The sequence below is a fragment of the Rhinoderma darwinii genome, chromosome 1 (assembly GCF_050947455.1).
Source record: "Rhinoderma darwinii isolate aRhiDar2 chromosome 1, aRhiDar2.hap1, whole genome shotgun sequence".
NCBI lineage: Eukaryota > Metazoa > Chordata > Amphibia > Anura > Rhinodermatidae > Rhinoderma > Rhinoderma darwinii.
In genome coordinates, this window is record NC_134687.1 from 344,740,781 (window position 1) to 344,759,575 (window position 18,795).

General features: G+C 42.6%; 1 protein-coding gene across 2 annotated transcripts in view; it reads left to right on the plus strand.

Moving 5' to 3' along the window:
• Nucleotides 1-1,563: 1,563 nt before the first annotated feature.
• RAD23B (RAD23 nucleotide excision repair protein B) overlaps nucleotides 1,564-18,795 on the plus strand; it is a 44,368-nt gene continuing 27,136 nt past the window's right edge. For both annotated transcript variants that reach the window (XM_075826178.1, XM_075826188.1), the window contains exons 1-3: nucleotides 1,564-1,934; nucleotides 11,098-11,179; nucleotides 12,182-12,261. In XM_075826178.1, the coding sequence (XP_075682293.1) occupies nucleotides 1,869-1,934; nucleotides 11,098-11,179; nucleotides 12,182-12,261 (228 nt within the window). In that variant the 5' untranslated portion in view covers nucleotides 1,564-1,868. The remainder of the gene's footprint in view (nucleotides 1,935-11,097; nucleotides 11,180-12,181; nucleotides 12,262-18,795) is intronic.

Genomic DNA, 18,795 nt, shown 5'->3' on the forward strand with positions numbered 1-18,795 from the left:
GTCTAATACACAGGGATGTCAGTGCAACACGTGTATGGGGTTCCTCATGTAGCAGCATATCAATTATGTTGCAGATTTTCACCTCCAATGTATGCAAAATCTGCATGTAGCACAGCTAAATTTTGACGTACCCTAATGGAACCCAAGATTAAAGTGTGCCTACCCCCCCTCCGATTAACCCCTTCGCTTTGCACCCGTCCTATCATTAAATAATGTTCCCAGCCTAGGGCCATGTGTATACAGTCAGGATTTGCAACAGTCAAGACCATTGTGGATGTTCAATGAAGTCGGTTTTCTGCAGTGGATTTGCATAAGGATTAGCTTCATTGAAGATTAAGGCTGAGTTCCCACAGTGCAGATTTTGCATGTATTTTTTTTAAAACCAAAGCCAGGAACAGAACCTAAACAGAAGAAATATATAAAGGAAGACCTTATAGGTCTGCTCTCCTGGATCCAATTATGGTTTTGGCTTAAAAAAAAACTTCATGCAAAATCTGCAGCAAATCTGCACTGTGTGAACCCAGTTTTTTAGAGCTAATCCGCAGATTTTCAGCATGGAATTTGCATAGATAATGAACGTGCTGCGGATTATAGTCATTAGGCTGAGTTCACACGTGGCGGATACACGGCATAATAGCACGCAGCGCATCTGCCGCAGGGAATTCCGGGCTGAAAATGCGCACCTAAACGGTTTCATCCCAGGAGACCGCTGTAGCCTGTGATTGGCTGCAGGGGCGGTCACATGAGATGAAACATCATCCCAGGAGGATGAAACACACTCCTAGGTAAGTTTATTTTAGTTCTGTTTTTTGTGGCGGGATCGATGTGAATCCGCAGCAAAAAACGTAACTGTTATTTGATACGGGATTTACATCCCCATTGAATTCAATAAGGAAATCCCACAACATATGAGCAGCGTTTACATAAAGAGAATTGACATGCTGCGAATTGTATTTCCGCACCACAGGTCACTTTCTGAGCGGTATTTCCGCTCAGTATTTCCTCAGTGTGTGGATGAGATTTGTTCAATCTCATCCACTTTGCTGCTACTGTATTTGCTGCAGATTTTCCGCAACTAATTCAATTGTGGAAAATCTGCAGTATTTACGCAACGTGTGAACTGGCCCTTATTCTGCAGATTTTTTTTTCAGGAACATGTGAATGGGGTCATTAAAAACCACATTCAGAGGCATTGCCGGCAGAATTGCAGCAGATTTTGTCGGGATTTAGACACAGAATCAATGCAGACAGAATCCACAACAGGCTCCTAAGAGACTGGACTCCAGTTGGAGAACCACAGCCCTAATATCGTCATGTAGGATGGACCCGGCACCTCGCACACAACAACCTCTGCAGCCCTTCCGGCTATCAGCTACGCCCCTGCTTTTCGATGACTTGACAACTTCTGTCACTCCGCAATAGTGAGGCGGTAATATACGATGGAGCAGGTGCGCAGCGCAGCGTATAGCCAATGAGAACGTTCTACAAGGCTCGCTGTCTACAGAGACACATACTCGTCACGTCACAGGCTCCGCCCATACACCAGGGTCTCGGCCCCGCCTACATGTGAACCGTGCGCATGCGTCGTGGGGCCCGCGCGCCTGGCAGTGAGCGAAGTCATGATGGCGGCGGACAGGCCGTGCTGATGAGACAGCGAAACCGTCATCTAGAGGAGCGCATATCCGGGCATCTACGTACCGCCCGACTCTAAGACCACACCGTTAGGGAGCGGCCTTCGCTGCAGTACAAACAGGGAGACAGAGATCGGAAGCCTAGCATCCAGGAGACACCGCCTCGCCTCTGCTGAGCTCTACTAGGCCGGAACACAGTATACAGCGCGACCGGGAGGGTCATACAGCGCAGCCACCATGCAGATTACTATGAAAACACTGCAGCAACAGACCTTCAAGATAGATATCGACAGTGAAGAGACGGTAAGGCTGCGGGTCTGGAGAAAGCACACGGCGCACTCCCTTATCTCTATGGAGGCCTCGGCACGTTCAGTGTTAAGCTTTTCACAACTGGTAGTGGCGCTAACTGGCTTGCCGACCGGCCCCCGGGGCCTTTTTTAGTGCGGTGGAAATGACAGGGTTAATGGCGAGGTGGGGGTTGGGAGGAGGATTGCGCGTTCTCGGCTCCTGTTTGCTTTTTGGATGGTAAGCATGTGACTAGGGGGCGTGGACGTGACTGCGACCACGTGGTCAGCGCGGCAGTATATATGCGTGATGTGGCGCGCGTAGCTATAGAGGATATTGGTATTATGGAAAAGTGGTTGAACTACAGGACCCAGCATGCACTGCTAGCTGTTCCGTCTACATCAATACTCGTATAGAGCAAAGTTATTGATTCCGCTGTGTTCTGGCCTGGGAGAAAGTGGCATTGCTGACTATAAGAACCAATCAGAGTTCAGCTTTCATTTTCCAACATGCACTAGACAGATGGAAGCTGATCCCTGTCTTTCTGTTTTCTCCGAGTCCCATAAGGCTCTGATTAGTTGTGTCGGATTTGCCTATGGCAAGTTTTACATGCATGTAGTGGAGGATCCGCGGCAGAAATCCTAGGCTGACACTTGGGTTTCTGCCACGGATCTGCAGCGAGATTCCGTAGTAACCAGTATAGCTAAAAATCTGATCCTCTCTGTTCAAATGGAGTACCATAGAGAGCAGCATGTTCCTGCAGGGACAAACATGGAAACGGCTGCCACGATCAAAGGAAATGGACTTGAGACTATCGGCATGACTTCCAGATTGACCCCAGAAAGCCAAGCCACTGCATAGTTTGACATTGTTTTAATTTATTTCACAAGTCAGGAAATATTATAAATTATACTAATTTATATCATTTCCATGTGCTGGGCACTAGAGGGAGCAGTTCCCAAAATTGCAGCATTGGCATGTGGTAAAGCAACCTCATTGCTATATGCTGCAAACTTGGGGTAGACACACTCGCTCTAGTGTCCTCACACAATTAACCCCTCCCTTATTCTGGCTAGTGCCAGGAGAAGGAGGGGGTTGAATCTGCAAACCTCCTACACTGTGTGCCGCCATTTTCAGAGCGAATGCACAGTGTAGGAGGATTCGATACAGGGCTCAGCAGAGAGTATAACACGAACATAATACACACATCACATACACAAACATAACTTACCTGCTCCTGCCGCATCCGCTCCTATGCCTTGCGCCTTCGCTTCCTTGAACATATGGCCGGAAGCTGCAAACTTACTGTCCACATGAAAATGGCGCCAGATTTCGCTCTGCCAAAGACCTTCCATTTGGTCTGTGTGGGAGCGGCACATGCGCCGTTCCCACGCGGACGGCGTACGCTGCAGTGAATGGAACGGCTCCCGTTCGTATTCTCTATGGGGTTGTATGTGCCGCATTCCATCTCTGTATGTGTCGTCAATCGACACATACAGACAGGAAAAAAAAATGGCAGCCCCCATAGTGAAGTAAAAAGTAGAACACGAGAATATAAATAAATACAATTTATATTATATTAAAAGCAATATGATAAAAAAAAAAATTCATGACACCTTCCATTTAAAGGGGGTTTTCTGGTCATGTGGTGGTTTTTCATGCTGATGACCTGTCCATAGGATAGGTCATCAGCACATGATCGGTGGGGGTGCGACACCCAGGCTTCACACCGATCAGCTGTTTGAGCTGGCACCGGAAGCTAGGCGCAGGGTCAGTGCTCCACACGCTTTTTGTAGCATGACGGCTGCAGTCCATAGGAATAACATTGTGTTGCAAGTACCTGCAGATTACATTTAAAAATATTTGGGAACAGACTTTGGGTATAAAAAAAATAAGGTGCCGCAATGTTTCAATGACAGTTACTAAAGTTGTCTTGTGTAAGTCTTGCAACAGGTTTGGGTGACGTCCCTGTCTAAGGCCTGGGCTACATTGTGACTAGTTTCTGGGACTGCATTGGGTTGGCCAGACTGGCGACATGAGAGGGTTATTTAGTTGGCCAGTTGATCTGACAAGCCTCATGTCGCCAGTCTGGCTATTTACGTCACTGCAGCATAGACTTCATGCTGCGACAACGTAAATGATCTATGATCTGCGTACAGAAGAATGCTGGGATATCACAGATTGCTATCCACGCTAACTCCAGACAAGAAAACCACAAAGAAAAAAATGGAGTTAAAATTTAGAAAAATGGCAAGTCTTTCAAATAAAAATTCTGGCTTCTCCCTCAAGCCATCTGCACCATCAGGGACTATCTTCTGTGATGTGGACACGTTTTACATGGACCTATGTAATAATGCGCCCATATCACAGAATCTGTGGTAATCATTTGTGTGGATTCCAGATCAGTCACTGGTTTTAATCTCTCTAGCTATGCCCCTATCTGCACGGGTGCGTATCCCACATACCACCTAATGGCAGCAAGGGTGCTAGAAAAAAATGGTGAGTTACAGATGATATCGGTGGGGCAAAGCACACGTATTTGGTATGGTTATACACGGGAGAGAGCAAAGACTATTTGTGACATAAGGAAATATGCCATTTTTTTTCTCCCATTTTTATACATAAAACTTTGCGGTAATCGTGTCAATAACACAATATCTGATATGTCAGTACATTAAAGTTTAAAAACAAAGTATTGTTAAATTTTAAAAAAAATACACATTCACCTTTTTTACAATAAACATTAAAATAAGTCTCAATACATAAAATATACACATTCAGTAATGGTGCGGCCGTAATAACCTGCACAACAATTTTTTTGCATCATTTGTGATGTGTACGCTGTAAAAAAATGAAATAAACACGGCTTTCATTCACTTATTAATGTGAGGCGCGAGGTGCGATGAATTTACCCTCCATGTTCCTCACATTAATAGTAATTAACCCCATCATGTACCTCACACATTAACCCATTATGACTGAGAAACATGATGGGATTAATTACTATTAATGTGAGGCTCATTCAAAATTCATCACACGTCGCGCCTCACATCAGAAAACGGAAGAACTTTTTTTTTTTTTATTACTGTTGGCAAAGTATCAAAATTGGTATCGAAATCGCAATACTAAACGAAGTATCGGTATCGAAGTCCAAATTCTGGTATCGTGACATCCTTAGTTTCACGCTAAATAACCCATTAGATTAATTCTTCAGGTTATTACGGTCGTGTACATACCTAATATGTGTAGGTTTTTTTTGTTTTTATTTAGTGTAGGGGCAATAAAATGTATTTTATGCAAAATAATGACCTTTTTTTTTTGGAACTTTTTTTATTTTGTTTTGCTTTTTAATCCCATTAAGGGATAACCTTTACTTTATAACTTTATTTTTTACTTATAATGTATTAGCATACTCCTGTACGTTAATACATTACACTGTCACTATGACACAGGCTGCTGATCGGGCAGCACATAGTGTGCCCGAACAGCAGGCAAACGGAACAGACAGCCCTGGGGTCCTTTGTAGGTTCCCAGGGCTGACTGCAGAGGGATTCCCCGGTGTTTGATCGCCACGCCGGGGATGCGGTCAAAGAGGGGCATTCCCTTTGATCATGCCGTGGTCACGGACCGCACCAATCAAAGGGTTAAACAGCTGGGGTCCGAATGTAAAAAATAACGACGCAAGGTCCGTACGGAACCCGGAAAATGACGCAGCCTTCGTTCTCATGCACACATCCTGGTCACGTGTGCATGAGAGGCTTTATAGGATCAGTAAGACTCTGTATCTAGGGATGTTTTCCTGCACCTCCATACATACGGAGTCCGCTCGAACATGCTAACGTTTCTACATATTCGTTTGTGTAGCGTCCAACAGGAAAAATTATGAAGTTGGAGGTATGATTTACATGGGGATTTGGATGCGGAATTGCTGCCAATTACACCCTTTGTATTTCCACGTCATGTAAAAATACTCCACTTGTGATACCACGCTTGCGGCTCTGTAGGAAACTGAGCCATAATAATGCTGTGTACATACAGAGGGTTGTACATAAGTATTCGCCTTTTGTAAATATATAGGGAAATGGCATTCACACAAATTCACATTTATTGTTTTAAAGCCTTTATCCAGAAGATCAATTCCTGAATATCATACAAGATGGATGCTGGCAAGATGTCTGACAGGAAAATTGAGTTCTCTGCCGCCACTTTATTTGATCATTCTTAACCCATTAAAGAGACTCTGTCACCACATTATAAGTGCCCTATCTCCTACACAAGGAGATCGGCGCTATAATGTAGGTGACAGCAGTGCTTTTTATTTAGAAAAACTATTTTTACGACGTTAGGAGCGATTTTAGCTTTATGCTAATTAGTTTCTTCATGCCCAAGTGGGCGTGTTTTACTTAGACCGAGTGCGCGTTGTACAGAGGAGTGTATGACGCTGACCAATCAGCATCATGCACTTCTCTCCATTCATTTAGACAGCGCATAGTGACACTGGGTTGTTCACTATGTGCTCTCTTATACTGACATATTAACGTTACTGAAGTGTTTAGACAGTGAATAGACATTCCTGCCAGCCAGGACGGGATAGCTATTCACAATCCTGACACTTCACTAACGTTTGTTTGGTATTTACAGCAGAGCAAAGCGTAATCTCGCGAGATCTCGCTGTAAATGACAGGTTACAGGGAGATTACGCTTTGCTCTGCTATAAGTACCAAACAAACGTTAACGAAGTATCGGGATTGTGAATAGACATCCCGTCCTGGCTGGAAGGAATGTCTATTCACTGTCTAAACACTTCAGTATTGTTAATGTGTTAGTATAAGACAGCGCATAAGAATCTAACAGGATCCCTATGCCCTGAGTAAATGAATGGAGAGTAGTGCATGATGCTGATTGGTCACTGATTGGTCAGCGTCATACATTCTGTACAACACCCACTTGGTCTAAAGTAAAAACACGCCCACGTGGGCATTAAGAAAGCTCATTAGCATAAAGCTAAAATTGCTCCTAACGTGGTGAAAATAGATCGTTTTTCTAAATAAAAAGCATTACTGTCACCTACATTACAGCGCCGATCTCCTTATGTAGGAGACAGGGCACTTATAATGTGGTGACAGAAGCTCTTCAAGGACACGGCCAGAACGTTTTTTCATTTTCGCTTTTTCCTATCCACCTTCCAAAAGCCATAATTTTTTAGTCTACATAGAGGCTTGGTTTTTGTGGGACAAGTTGTAGTTTTACATGGCACCGTTTATTGTACAGCATAATGTACTGGGAAACTGAAAAAAAATATGTATTTGTGGTGTGAAATGGGCAAAAAACACATACAATTTTTTGGGGGGATTTGTTTTCATGGCATCAATCAGGCGGTACATGTTCACCTTTATTCTACCGGTTGATGCAATTACGGCGATACCAATTTTTTTTCTCTCTTTATACTATATATATATATAAATTATTTGCTAAATAAAAAATGTTGTGTAGCCGTATTCTGAGAGCTGTAACTTTTACATTTTTCCATCAATTGAGCAATGTGAGGACTTAATTTTTATGGGGCGATCTTCAAAGAAGTACAAATATGACAGACCTGGGTGCCTTCGTTAGGCCCCCAGACTGCCATGATAACCAACGGCACTCTACGGTCTAGGGTTGTCACGATACCAGAATTTGGACTTCGTTACCGATCTTCGATACCAAAACGTAGGTTCTCCCATTTTCTGATGTGAGGCACGTAGTGATGAATTTTGAACCTCCATGTGCCTCACATTAATAGTAATAACCCCATCATGTACCTCAGTCATAATGGACAACATTGGGTTAGTGTGTGAGGTACATGATGGGGTTAATCACTATGTGAGGCACATGGAGGTTCAAAATTCTTAATACCACGTGCCTCACATTAATAAGTGAAAGAAAGCAGTTTTATAACAGCGTAAACCTAAATGACGCTATAAATGTTTTATTGCGGTCGCGACGATACCGAATGTGTATTGTATTGACTTATTCTAATGTTTGTTGTAAAAAAATGTTTTCTTTAACATTACTTTTATTTTTATTTTTTTAAAACTTTAATGTACTGGCATATATCTATATGTCAGTACATTAGCCTGTGTACTGATAGTACACAGGCAGTTGTTAGGACATAACTAAGTATTCCCTAACGGGAAATATGGCCAGACAGCCCTGGGTCCATTGAAGGACCCCAGTGCTGTCTGCCCATATATGGTATGTCCCTCGATCACGTCACAGCAATGTGATCTATAGGGCATCCCCCTTCTCATTCACCCTTTGAATGCTGCCTGCAGTCAGCTTTGATCGCAGCATTCAGTGGAATAGTGGTCGGAGATGAGCTGTCTCTGATCTCCACCGTTAGAGCTGGGCTATACAGCCATTGCCCGCTTCTGACAAGTGAGCGCGCGGTCAGCATGAAGTGATGCGGTCGGCGCTGCACTAATGAGCGGCTGTGCGGGCACTGAACACGGAACATGGTTGTTTTGTAGTGCACCCGCCATGTTCTGTCTTCAGTGCCGGCACTCATTTGTGCAGTGCTGGTCGCATCGCCTCCTGCTGACCCCGTGCACTTGTCAGGACTCAGGAGCGAGGAAATGGCTGTATCACATAGCCGCAGCCCCGCTCTAACAACATTCATGTGTTACTATAATGAGCTGTGAGGCCGCACAGCTTAGTATCAAAATACATGAAATAACAGTATTGAATAGTTTGAGGGTGCACAGTATCGAAACCGTATCAAAGTTTCGATGCAATGTGCAACCCTACTGCCGTCGCCCATTAGAATCAGCAGGGCGGCACCATGTCGGAGGGGGCCACCCTGCTGATTCTAACTATTAAAATGTAGGTGTCACAGTAGACCCCCGCACTTAAGGGGTTAAACGGGTGGAATTAAAGTGATCTTGGATTCCGCCCGTTGCAGTGAGGTGTCGGCTGTATTACACAGCCGTCGCCCGCTAAATATGGAGCGAGTTCAGCCTGCTCCATACTTCCTGTTAACGACTGTCACATACAGGTACGTGGCGTATCGTTAAGGGGTTTAATGGCGTAATGACAAATCCTGGGAACAAAGTAGCCACTAAGGCGAATGTATCAAAAAATGATGGCAGTTTTCTGGTGTAAAAATAAGTGCCAATTTTGGTGCACACCATAGTGGCTTTAAAATGTGAGATGTTTTTTTTTGGTGGTGTTACAAAGGGCACAGAGAGGGTCCCCTAAATAGATATGGGGCAACCAAAAGCTGCTATGAGGTGAGTTTGTCGGATACGTTTTACTCGGTCTAGATAAGACTGTCATGAGGAAATATATGTAAATCCCCATATACATTAACATGAGGGAAGAGCTACGGCCCTTCGTGGATGATACAAGGTCACCTTTTGCTGTTTGAAGGAAGAGATTACCAGAGATCAGAGTACACACTGTGGCATAAATAATCCCCACCCTTCCTGCAAACCATGGGCCCTGGCGTCCTCAAAATAACGTATGAGAAGATGGAACACGTTGTTAAGACTAGAAAGAATACACCACAGTCTGTAAATATAACCTCCAGCACACACAGGTCCACTCGATCAGGGGGTGTTGACTGGCTTTGAACACTTCGTATATGTTTTAAGTTATGGAAGTAAAAACCGTTATGGCAGACATCTGTTGTATAGCGACAGTCCATACGTGCATTGGGTGCCATTAGATCTACATCCTCCTGTATTGTCTGAGAGATCTATGGCCTATCTTTTGCCGTACAGTCCTCTATTCCCCTCCTCTTTGCTCCAGCAAGGGGTGATGTGTAGAGTGTTACTTTGTCTGGAATTAAAGCATATAAAATAAATGATTTGCTTGTTATGATCTTTATACCATGCTGCTTTATAGTGAAGAATAGGAAAATTGTATTGTACCATTCTGTTATACGGGTGAACTTAAAGAGGTTCTGTCACCAGATTCTCAAATCCCTATCTCCTATTGCATGTGATCGGCGCTGCAATGTAGAGAACAGTAAAGTTTTTGTTTTTTTAAAAAAACGTTCACTTTTGGCCAAGTTACGAGCTATTTTATATATATGCAAATGAGCTTTGAAATGGACAACTGGGCGTTTTTATTTCGTTATGTCCAACTGGGCGTGTATTGTGTTTTTAACTGGGCGTGTTTACGTGTATGATGCTGACCAATCAGTGACCAGTCAGCGTCATACACTCATCTCCATTCATTTACAAGCAGCACAGCGTTCTTACTAGAACGATGTGCAGCCAGATACACAAGTGTCCTGATAATAAATACACATGACCTCCAGCCTGGACGTCATGTGTATTCAGAATCCTGACACTTCTGAATCTTTTCTGTGAGATTCCAGCAAGCCACGCGTAATCTCGCGTGATTACGAGGTAAATGAGATTTCGTTTCCCTTGCTGGAAATCTCACAGAAAAGATTCAGAAGTGTCAGGATTCTGAAATACACATGACGTCCAGGCTGGAGGTCATGTGTATTCATTATCAGGACACTTGTGTATGTGGCTGCACATCGTTCTAGTAAGAACACTATGTGCTGTGTAAATGAATGGAGATGAGTGCATGATGCTGATTGGTCACTGATTGGTCAGCATCGTACATGTAAACACGCCCAGTTGGACATACGGAAAAAAACACGCCCAGTTGTCCATTTCAAACCTCATTTGCATATATATAAAATAGCTCATAACTTGGCCAAAAACAAAAAAGTTACTGTTATCTACATTGCAGCGCCGATCACATGCAATAGGAGATAGGGATTTGAGAATCTGATGACAGAGCCTCTTTAAAGGATATGTACACATCTGGTAGGTTTTTTTTATTTTTTATTCTCATTAATAAATGAATGGGTTTTGTGTTTTTAAGCAACATTAAAATTGACTTTTATTACATTATCTTTTTTTTTCTTTCTGTATAGTTTATGTATCCTGTATACGTACAATGTGTATTCTCTCTCAGCCGGGTCCGCCAGTTCAGCTGAACTGACAGCTCGGCTGAGAGTGGGTCTGACACTCCGGATCCAGCTAATATCGATCACATTTAGGTTCTGAACTTAAATTAATAAAAAAAAAAATATATATATATATATATTTCCTTCTGAATGTGTACATAGCCTTTAATGGTATTGTGTAAATATGTTCTAACAATCTCCTCCTTTTAATAGGTTAAAGCTTTGAAAGAGAAGATTGAACAAGAGAAGGGAAAGGATGCATTTCCAGTTGCTGGCCAAAAATTAATTTATGCAGGTAAGTTTAAGCATTGCAGAGGCTCCCATGGCTTTCATTTATGATGGCTATGCTGGGTCCAATTGCGAAAGGATGCCGATGAATCCTGACTGACCCTAATGAGTTATAATGTAGTCCATGACGTTTCCACAAGGGTTGTGGTATTTTTGATTCCAAGAAAATGGCGGCTGACTATGCTATTCTTGCTGTTAAACATACCGGGAGCAGTGGCAGACTGACAAATGCTAATGTGAGCGGTGACTTATATACACTATATGGCCAAAAGTAACTAGTGGACACTAATAATTATGGAATTCAGATGTTTCAGCTCAGTGACTAGTTTAGTGGCTTAAACCTGAAACACTGTCATGGACGCCACCTTTGAGACAAGTCCGTGTGACCTTTCTCATCGCTAGATCTGGTCAACTGTAAGGGCTATTATTGTGAAGTGGAAGCTTCTAGGAGTAACAGCTCAGCCATGAAGCCGTAGAACACGTAAACTTACAGCGAGCCGGGACGCCGAGTACTGAAGTAGCTCAAGTGGCCTATACAGAGCCCTGACCTCCACCCCGTCGAACGCAGATTGCGAGTTTGACTGTCTCGTTCCAACATCAGGGCCTGAGCTCACAAATGCGCTTTTGGCTGAATGGGCATACATTCCCACAGACATGCTCTACAAATCTTTGTGGAAAGTCTTCCCAGAAGAGTGCAGTCTGTCTATAGCCGTAATAGGGGAACCAACACCGTTTTAACACACACAGCATATATAAGTGATGGTCAGGTGTCCACATACTTTTGGCCAGGTAGTATACTTTCATGGAACCTACTGGCAACCGCTGCTCCACTGTAAGTAAATATGTGATGTCAGATGACCATGTTGGCCAAAAGCTGCTGGCCGCATTTCCGACTTCATCCGCTGTGATTATAGTCCATTGACATTACTTAAAAAAATTGCAGCGGAATAATGATTTTATTTAATATGGCAAGTTGACATTTAATAACTTGTCTGCTTCTTCATTCTAGGTAAAATCCTTAATGATGACACAGCTCTTAAAGAATACAAAATTGACGAGAAAAACTTTGTAGTGGTTATGGTGACAAAAGTAAGTTTATATCTGCACCTTGTTAACCCTTTCTTGACCAAGGGTCACTGATTCCCCTGTGTCCAGGTCAAATTTTCCACTTTTGATCTGCACTTCTTTAAACAATAATATCTTTGGAACCGCTTTGAATGAGAACTATTTTTACTTTATTTTTTTTTTTGTTTTACAAGACTTATGAGGCTTTCATTTTCTAGATGACATCTGACAATGAATTCAGTGTTTTAAATTTTATTATAAGCAGACAAATCACCAAAAATTCAAGAAAACACTTTTTTCAAATAAATAAATATATATGTGTGTGTGTATGTATATATATATATATATATATGTGTGTGTGTCCAAATACAATGTCAGCCGCACAGCCTTGTAAATCGTAGGTGGGTGCCGACCTGCCCAGGTCAGGGCTAACAGACCTGCTGTAGTAGAATCCAAAAATCAGGCAGCACTCCAAGGTAGAAAAAGGTGCTTTATATACACACGACGTTTCAACTCAACACAGGAGCCTTTCTCAAGTGATTTACAGCCTAGCAGGCGTAGTCTCGCGAGATTACGCTCTAAACTGTCATTTACAGCGAGATCTCGCTGTGCTGTGCTGTAAATCAGAGCAGTGGTCAGGATTGTGAATAGACCTCACGTCCTGGTTGGAGGTAATGTATATGCATTGTCATGACACTGCAGTAATGTTATAGTGTATGTATGTGGCTGCACATAGTGATATAGCTATGTCGCTAGTGCTGAGTAAATGAATGGAGAGAAGTGTATGATGCTGATTGGTCAGCGTCATACACTCCTCTGTACAACGCCCACTTGGTCATATAGTAAAACTTACCCAGTTGTCCATTGAGAAATGCATTAGCATAAAGCTAATATAGGTCATAACTCCGTTAAAAATGATAGTTTTTCTAAATAAAAAACACTGCTGTAATCTACATTACAGCGCCGATCACATCATGTACAATATAGGCCACTTATGTGGTGACAGAGCCTCTTTAAGGACATACCCTAGTTTTTGGGCTTTAAGGCTCAGAGCCCATTTTTTTAAATCTGACCTTTCAGTTTATGTGGTAATAACTTCGGAATGCTTAAACCTATCCAAGCGATTCTGAGATTTTCTCGTGAGACATTGGGCTTTATGTTAGTGGTAAAATTTGGACGATATATTCAGTGTTTATTTGTGAAAAATTGCAAAATTTTGAAAAAATAGTTTTCAGAATTTAAATGCATCTGCTTGTAAAACACATGGTTATACCACCAAAAATAGTTACTAGTTCACATTTCCCATATGTCTACTTTAGATTGGCATCGTTTTTTGAACATTCTTTTATTTTTCTTGGACGTTACAAGGCTTAGAACATAAACAGCAATTTCTCATATTTTTAAGAAAATTTAAAAAGCCTTTTTTTTAAGGTACCGGTTCAGTTCTGAAGTGGCTTTGAGGGGCCTATGTATTAGAAACGCCCATAAAACACCATTTTAAAAACTAGACCCCTCAGCATGTTTTTTTTAAAAAACTTTAGGCATTTCACAGGAATTAAAGCAAAGTGGAGGTGAAATTTGCAAATTTAATTTTTCTTGCTGAACTTCAATTTATTTCTGTAACCCAGAAGGTTTTACCAGAGAAACACTACTAAGTATGTATTGTCCAGATTCTGCAGTTTTTAGAAATGTCCTACATGTGGCTCTAGTGCGCTCGTGGACTAAAACACAAGCCCTAGAAGCAAAGAAGCACCTAGTGCATTTTGGGGCCTCTTTTTTTTTTTTTTTTTTTTTATTAGAATATATTTTAGGCAGCATGCCAGGTTTGAAGAGGTGTTGAGGTGCCAAAACAGTAGGAATCCCCCAAAGGTGACCCCATTTTGAAAATTACGCCCCTCAAGGAATTCATGTATGGTTGTTGTTACCATTTAGACCCCATAGTTTTTTCACAGCACGTATTTGAATTGGGCTGTGAAATTTAAAAAAGGACTTTTTTTTTTTTTTTTCCAATAAGATGTCATTTTTGAACAAAATTTCTTATTTTCACAAGAAATAAAATACCCCATTTTGTTGCCCAATTTGTCCTGAGTGCGGCAATACCCTATTTGTGGTGATAAACTGCCATTTGGGCCCATGGGAGGGCTCAGAAGGGAAGGACCACCATTTAGCCTACTGTGGATTTTCTGGTGTGAAGTCATGTATGCAGAAGCCCCTGAGGTACCAGTACAGTTGAAACCCGCAAGAAGTGACCCCATTTTAAAAACGACACCCTTAAGGCATTCATCTAGAGGTGTAGTGAGCATTTTGACCGGAGACATACACCCCATAAACTGTAATGTGTGTTCTCCTGGGTACGGCAATACCCTACATGTGGCTGTTATCAGCTGCCTGGACACACAGCAGGGCTCAGAAGGGAAAGATGATGGGGATAAGATGTGCGGAGTGCATTGGGGTAAATTATAAATCAAGGGATGTATGATAAATTTTAAAACCCTTTCATACAGAGCTCTGGTTTTTCGGGACACGTGTCACATTGATATATATTGTGTCCTCCCTTATCGCCCTCTTTTAGCAGATTTTGCACCTCTTTTGACTTTTTCCCTTCTTGCCAGTTTGGGGAACTTCTCCTGGAAAGTGTTGCCCTGGTACGATGCGTGTGGCCTCTCTTCCAGATGTACTTGGTGCCCCCCCTTCTTGGTCCCTAAAGATTAGGTTCTTGATAATCACCTCTTGAAATTCCAGGCAAGTTCCCGTCCGGCCTGCACATCGACGTAGCACGTACGCATTGTACAAAGCCATCTGTATGATGTGCCCGGCCAGCTTCTTATACCACACCGCATGGCGCTGTAGGGCTTCAGGACTTGATCTGACAAGTCCACCCCTCCCATGTAGTCCAGGATGCAGTCTGGTTTGGCGGTCCCTGTACTGGTACCTCGTACTGGTACATGGGTACTGGTGTGGCCATGTATTGTCAATACGACATCTCTCTTGTACTTGACATACAATATGTTGCTGCTAGAATGTGCCCTGCTCTCACCCCTTCTGAGCGTTTGCCCTGCAGAGTCTTAGGGAGGCCTCTCAGATTTCTTCTAGCAGTGCCGCATGCCGCAATACTTCTGGAAGCGAGGCAGTTGAAGAGTGGGACGTTGGTATAAAAATTATCCAGGTAGAGGTGGTAACCCTGGTCCAGCAGTGGGTGCACGAAACCCCACACAAGTTTTGCATTACCTCCCAGTAAGGGGTGGGTGGCATTCTGGGGGCTGAATATTGGTGTCCTTCCCTTCATATATCCTAAATTTGTAGGTGTACCCTGATGCACTCTCGCACAGCTTATACATCACACCATACCTTGCCCTCTTACTCGGCAGGTACTGGCGGAATTGAAGCCTCCCTTTAAAATGTACCAAGGACTCCTCAATAGAAGTACACTTCTCGGGGGTGTATGCTTGGGAAAACCGGGCACTGAATTGGTCTAATAGGGGTCTCCGTTTATACAAACGGTCAAAACTGGGGTCATCTCAAGGTGGGCACTGCTCATTATCAGTATAATGTAAGAAGCGAAGTATTGCCTCATAACGCATCCTGGACACGGCCATACGGTACATTGGGGTGTGGTATAAGAAAAAGCATTTTTTTTTTTTTTTTCTTAGGTACCAGTTCAGTTCTGAAGTGGCTTTGAGGGGCCCATATATTAAAAACCCCTATGAAACACCCCATTTTAGAAACTAGACCCCTCAAAGTATTCACAACAGCATTTAGAAAGTTTATGAGCCCTTTAGGTGTTTCACGGGAATTTAAAGCAAAGTAGAGGTGAAATTTACAGGCTTCATTTTTTTGTCAGAAAATCCTTTTTATACTATTTTTTTTTTTTTTTATAACACAAAAGGATTTATCAGAGAAACGCAACTTAATATTTATTGCCCAGATTCTTCAGTTTTGAGAAATATCCCACATATGGCGCTAGTGCGATAATGGACTGAAACACCGGCCTCCGAAGGAAAGGAGCACCTAGAGGATTTTGAGGCCTCTTTTTTTATTAGGTACCATGTCCGGTTTGAAGAGGTCTTGTGGTGCCAAAACAGTGGAAACCCCCCAAAAGTGACCCCAATTTGGAAACTAGACCCCTTGAGGAATCCATTGTAGTTTTCTTGGGGTGCATGCGGCTTTTTGGTCAGTTCTTCTTTTTTTAAGTGGCGTGGTGACTAAAAAACAGCAATTCTACTATTGTTTTTTTATTCTTTTTTTTACAGCGTTCACCGTGCGCTATAAATGACATATTCACTTTATTCTGCGGGGCGATACGATTACGGCGATACCAGATGTTTATAGTTTTTTTATGTCTTATGGCGTTTGCACAATAAAATACATTTTGTAAAAAATCATTTACTTTTTGTGTTACTTTATTCTAAGAGCCAGAACTTTTTTATTTTTCCATCAACAAAGCCGTGCGAGGACTGTTCGTTTTTTGAGTAACGAACTGTAGTTTCGATCATTACCATTTTTAGGTACATGCGACTTTTTGATCTCTTTTTATTCCATTTTTTGGGAGGTGAAGTGACCAAAGAATTGTGATTCTGGTACGGTTTATTATTATTTTCTTTTATGGCGTTCACCGCGCGGGATAAATGATTACATAGTTTTGTAGTTCAGGCTGTTAGTGGGAGTTGACGCGGAAACTGCGTCGCAAAACGCGCCAAAAAACAGCTGAAAATGCCTCCCATTGATTTCAATGGGAGGCGGAGGTGTTTTTTTTGTTTTTTTTCCGCGAGCGCAAAAAGTATCGCGGGAAAAAGAAGGGACATGCCCTATCTCCGGGCGTTTATGCCTCTGACCGCCCATTGACGTCAATGGGAGGCAGAGAAAGCGTTTTTCGCGGCGTCTTATTGCCGTGGGCGAAAAACGCTGCGTAAATCTGCGTGCAGGCAGAGGAAAATCTGCCTCAAAATTCCAAACAGAATTTTGAGGCAGATTTTCCTCCTGCAAAAAACTGCGTGAACCCAGCCTTACGGACGCGGCGATACCAATTATGTATAGTTTATTTGTTTATTTATTTTTATTAATAAAGGACTGATAAGGGGGATTTTTATTTTTATCACTTTTAAAACTTTTTTTATTTTCTTATTTTTACACAACTTTTTTACACTTTTTTATTTTAATCCACTAGGGGACTTGAGGGCAGGAGGCCCTGATCGCTATTCTAATACACTGCACTACATGCGTAGTGCAGTGTATTAGAGCTGTCAGATACTCGCTGACAGCAAGCATAGTGGGTCCTGACTTTGTCAGGGCCCACTAAGCTTCCGTAGATTGCATTGCCGGACGCCATTGTTAGGCCTGCGGTTGCCATAGCCACCATCGCCGCCCGCTATCATGTATCGGGCAGGCGATGGTGGTTTAACCCCTAAGAAGCTGCGATATCTTTTGAACGCGGCTTCTAAGGCGTTAATTGGCGGGGACCACCGCGATCGGTCCCTGCACACTGAGCTGTGATAGCCTACTGTCGGAAACAGCAGGTATCACAGCTCAAACACGTGCCGGGAAAAGATGGCGCCGTGTTAACTCAGGTCAGTACTATTACTGAGCTGAGCGCGGGTTTAGTTACCAAAATGGAGTTACTTCTCAGGGGTTTCTTTTATTCACATCTGAGCCTCTGCAATTGTGAATCAATACTCCGTAAGTAGCCAAATTAGGCCTCAATTTCGCATGGTACTCTTTCACTCCTGAGCCTAGTTGAATGTCCAGGCAAAAGATTAGGGCCACGTGTAGGGTGATTCTAAAACCAGGAAACAAAGCATAATAATTAGAGAGCTGTCTTGCTATGGTGGCACAAGTTGGGCACCACATATTGGCATATCTATGGGAAAAAAATATCTAATTTTCAATCTGCAACATTGAGTGCAGACTAATTTCTGCAAGACACCTGCGGGGTTAACATGCTCACTACACCCCTAGGTAAATACCTTGAGGGGTGTAGTTTCCAAAATGTCACTTCTGGGGGGTTTCTACTGTTTTGTCCCATAGGGGCTTTGCGAATGCGACATAGCGACCAGAAACCAATCCAGCAAAATCTGTACTCCAAGAAGCCAAATGGCGCTCCCTCCCTTCTGAGCCCTACCATGTGCCCACACAGCAGTTTATGACCACATATGGGGTATTGCTTTACTCTCGAGAAATTGCTTTACAAATGCTGGTTTGTTTGTTTTTTTTTTTTTTCTTTGTTGAGAAAACGAAAAGTTTTGAGTTAAAGCTGCGTCTTAATGAAGAAAAAGGAATTTATTTATTTTTCACTGCTCAACTCTAATAAAATCTATGAAACACCTGTGTGGTCAAAATGCTCACTACACCCTTAGATGAATTCCTCAAGGGGTGTAGTTTCCTAAATAGTCACTTTTTTGGCGTCTTCACGGTTTTAGTTCTTTGCAAATGCGACATGGCCTCCGCATACCATTCCTGCTAAATTTGAGCTCCAAAAGCTAAGTGGCGCTCCTTCCGTTCTAAGCCCTGCCGTCTGTCCAAACAGCCGTTTATGACCACATGTTGGATATTGTTTTACTGAGG